This window comes from Orycteropus afer, unplaced genomic scaffold (genome assembly GCF_000298275.1).
Source record: "Orycteropus afer afer isolate SDZICR_OR568_19922 unplaced genomic scaffold, OryAfe1.0 scaffold00118, whole genome shotgun sequence".
NCBI lineage: Eukaryota > Metazoa > Chordata > Mammalia > Tubulidentata > Orycteropodidae > Orycteropus > Orycteropus afer.
In genome coordinates this window covers 8,095,612-8,096,736 of record NW_006921705.1, presented here as the reverse complement: position 1 = coordinate 8,096,736, position 1,125 = coordinate 8,095,612, and the positions used below count along the sequence as shown (strand labels likewise).

General features: G+C 39.6%; 1 protein-coding gene across 1 annotated transcript in view; it reads right to left on the bottom strand.

The window, feature by feature from the left end:
* Positions 1-855: 855 nt before the first annotated feature.
* Positions 856-1,125, bottom strand: part of LOC103199701 (gastric triacylglycerol lipase-like) — a 10,770-nt gene continuing 10,500 nt past the window's right edge. The window contains exon 9 of the mRNA XM_007944035.2: positions 856-1,092. Within this exon, the coding sequence (XP_007942226.1) occupies positions 856-1,092 (237 nt within the window). The remainder of the gene's footprint in view (positions 1,093-1,125) is intronic.

Below are 1,125 nucleotides of genomic sequence, written 5' to 3'. Positions count from 1 at the left end.
TAGCCTGAGGCACTACACCACCAGAATTCCCAGGATGATGGTAGTGCTTTAAAAAATCTAGTCAGGGGGCTCTGGTAGCATACTGCCTAAGGCATTTGACTGCTAACCAGAAGGCTGGTGGTTCAAACCCACCAGCCACTCCCTGGAAGGAAGGTTGGGTGATCTGCTTCCATAGTGATACTGCCTCGGAAACCCAAGGAGGGGTCGCTATGAGTCAGATCTGACTCTACAGCAGTTGAGTTTTTAGTTAGTTGGTACCTCTCTTGTGGGTCAAGTCCAGGTTGCTGAGGGAAGAGCAATGCCAGGGATTAAGACACACCCTTCACCTCCCAACTCCCTGACCCAGGGTTTCCCTGTTGTTTTCCAGCCTAGCCTCGATTTTAACATTTTGAGGGCTCAATAGTAAAAGGGAGATGATTCCAATTCAGTTTATATCCCAATTTACATTTTCTTTGGGTGAAGCATACAAAGCAGTGAGCAGTATCCACACTGTACCAAAGGAAAGACTGAGTTTAAATGATAATAAAAAGCACTTTGCTCAATATTCAAGCCAAGTCTTTTTTTTTTTTTTTTTTGACAACGTTCATGATTCATGGCTCAAAATCTAAGCTGAGTTAGGAAAAGAAACAATGGGAAAGTAGGAAAGAGATTTACCTGTTTAGGAATATGTTATCTCTGCTGTTTTGAGATAAATTTCTAAAGGAAAAATTGAAAATGGGATATTTTTTGATGCCAATATATTTCTAAAGTCAAATTTACAGAAAAAAAGCACTACATCTCTAATATGGCAGAAGACTACGGGTGAGAAAAGAAATAATTTTGAAAAAAGAAATGGATAATTTTTTAAATCCAGAACTAGTTTTTATGTTCTGCCATGATAGAAATAATTTCATTGTAAATTTCTTGAGGGGCATTCATTGCCCAGATAAAGTCCAAGTGGTTGTAAGGAAGAATCTTCTTGTGATAAATGAGATTAGAGAATTTTGGAAGCAAAAGATCAACATCTTGGGGGTCAGCCAACCAGTCGTTTCCACCATTCCACACTGCAATTGGCACATTCATGGCTGTCACATTGTAGTAGGGAGGTGTGGGCTAAAAAATGAGAGGAAGACAAGACTTGTCATA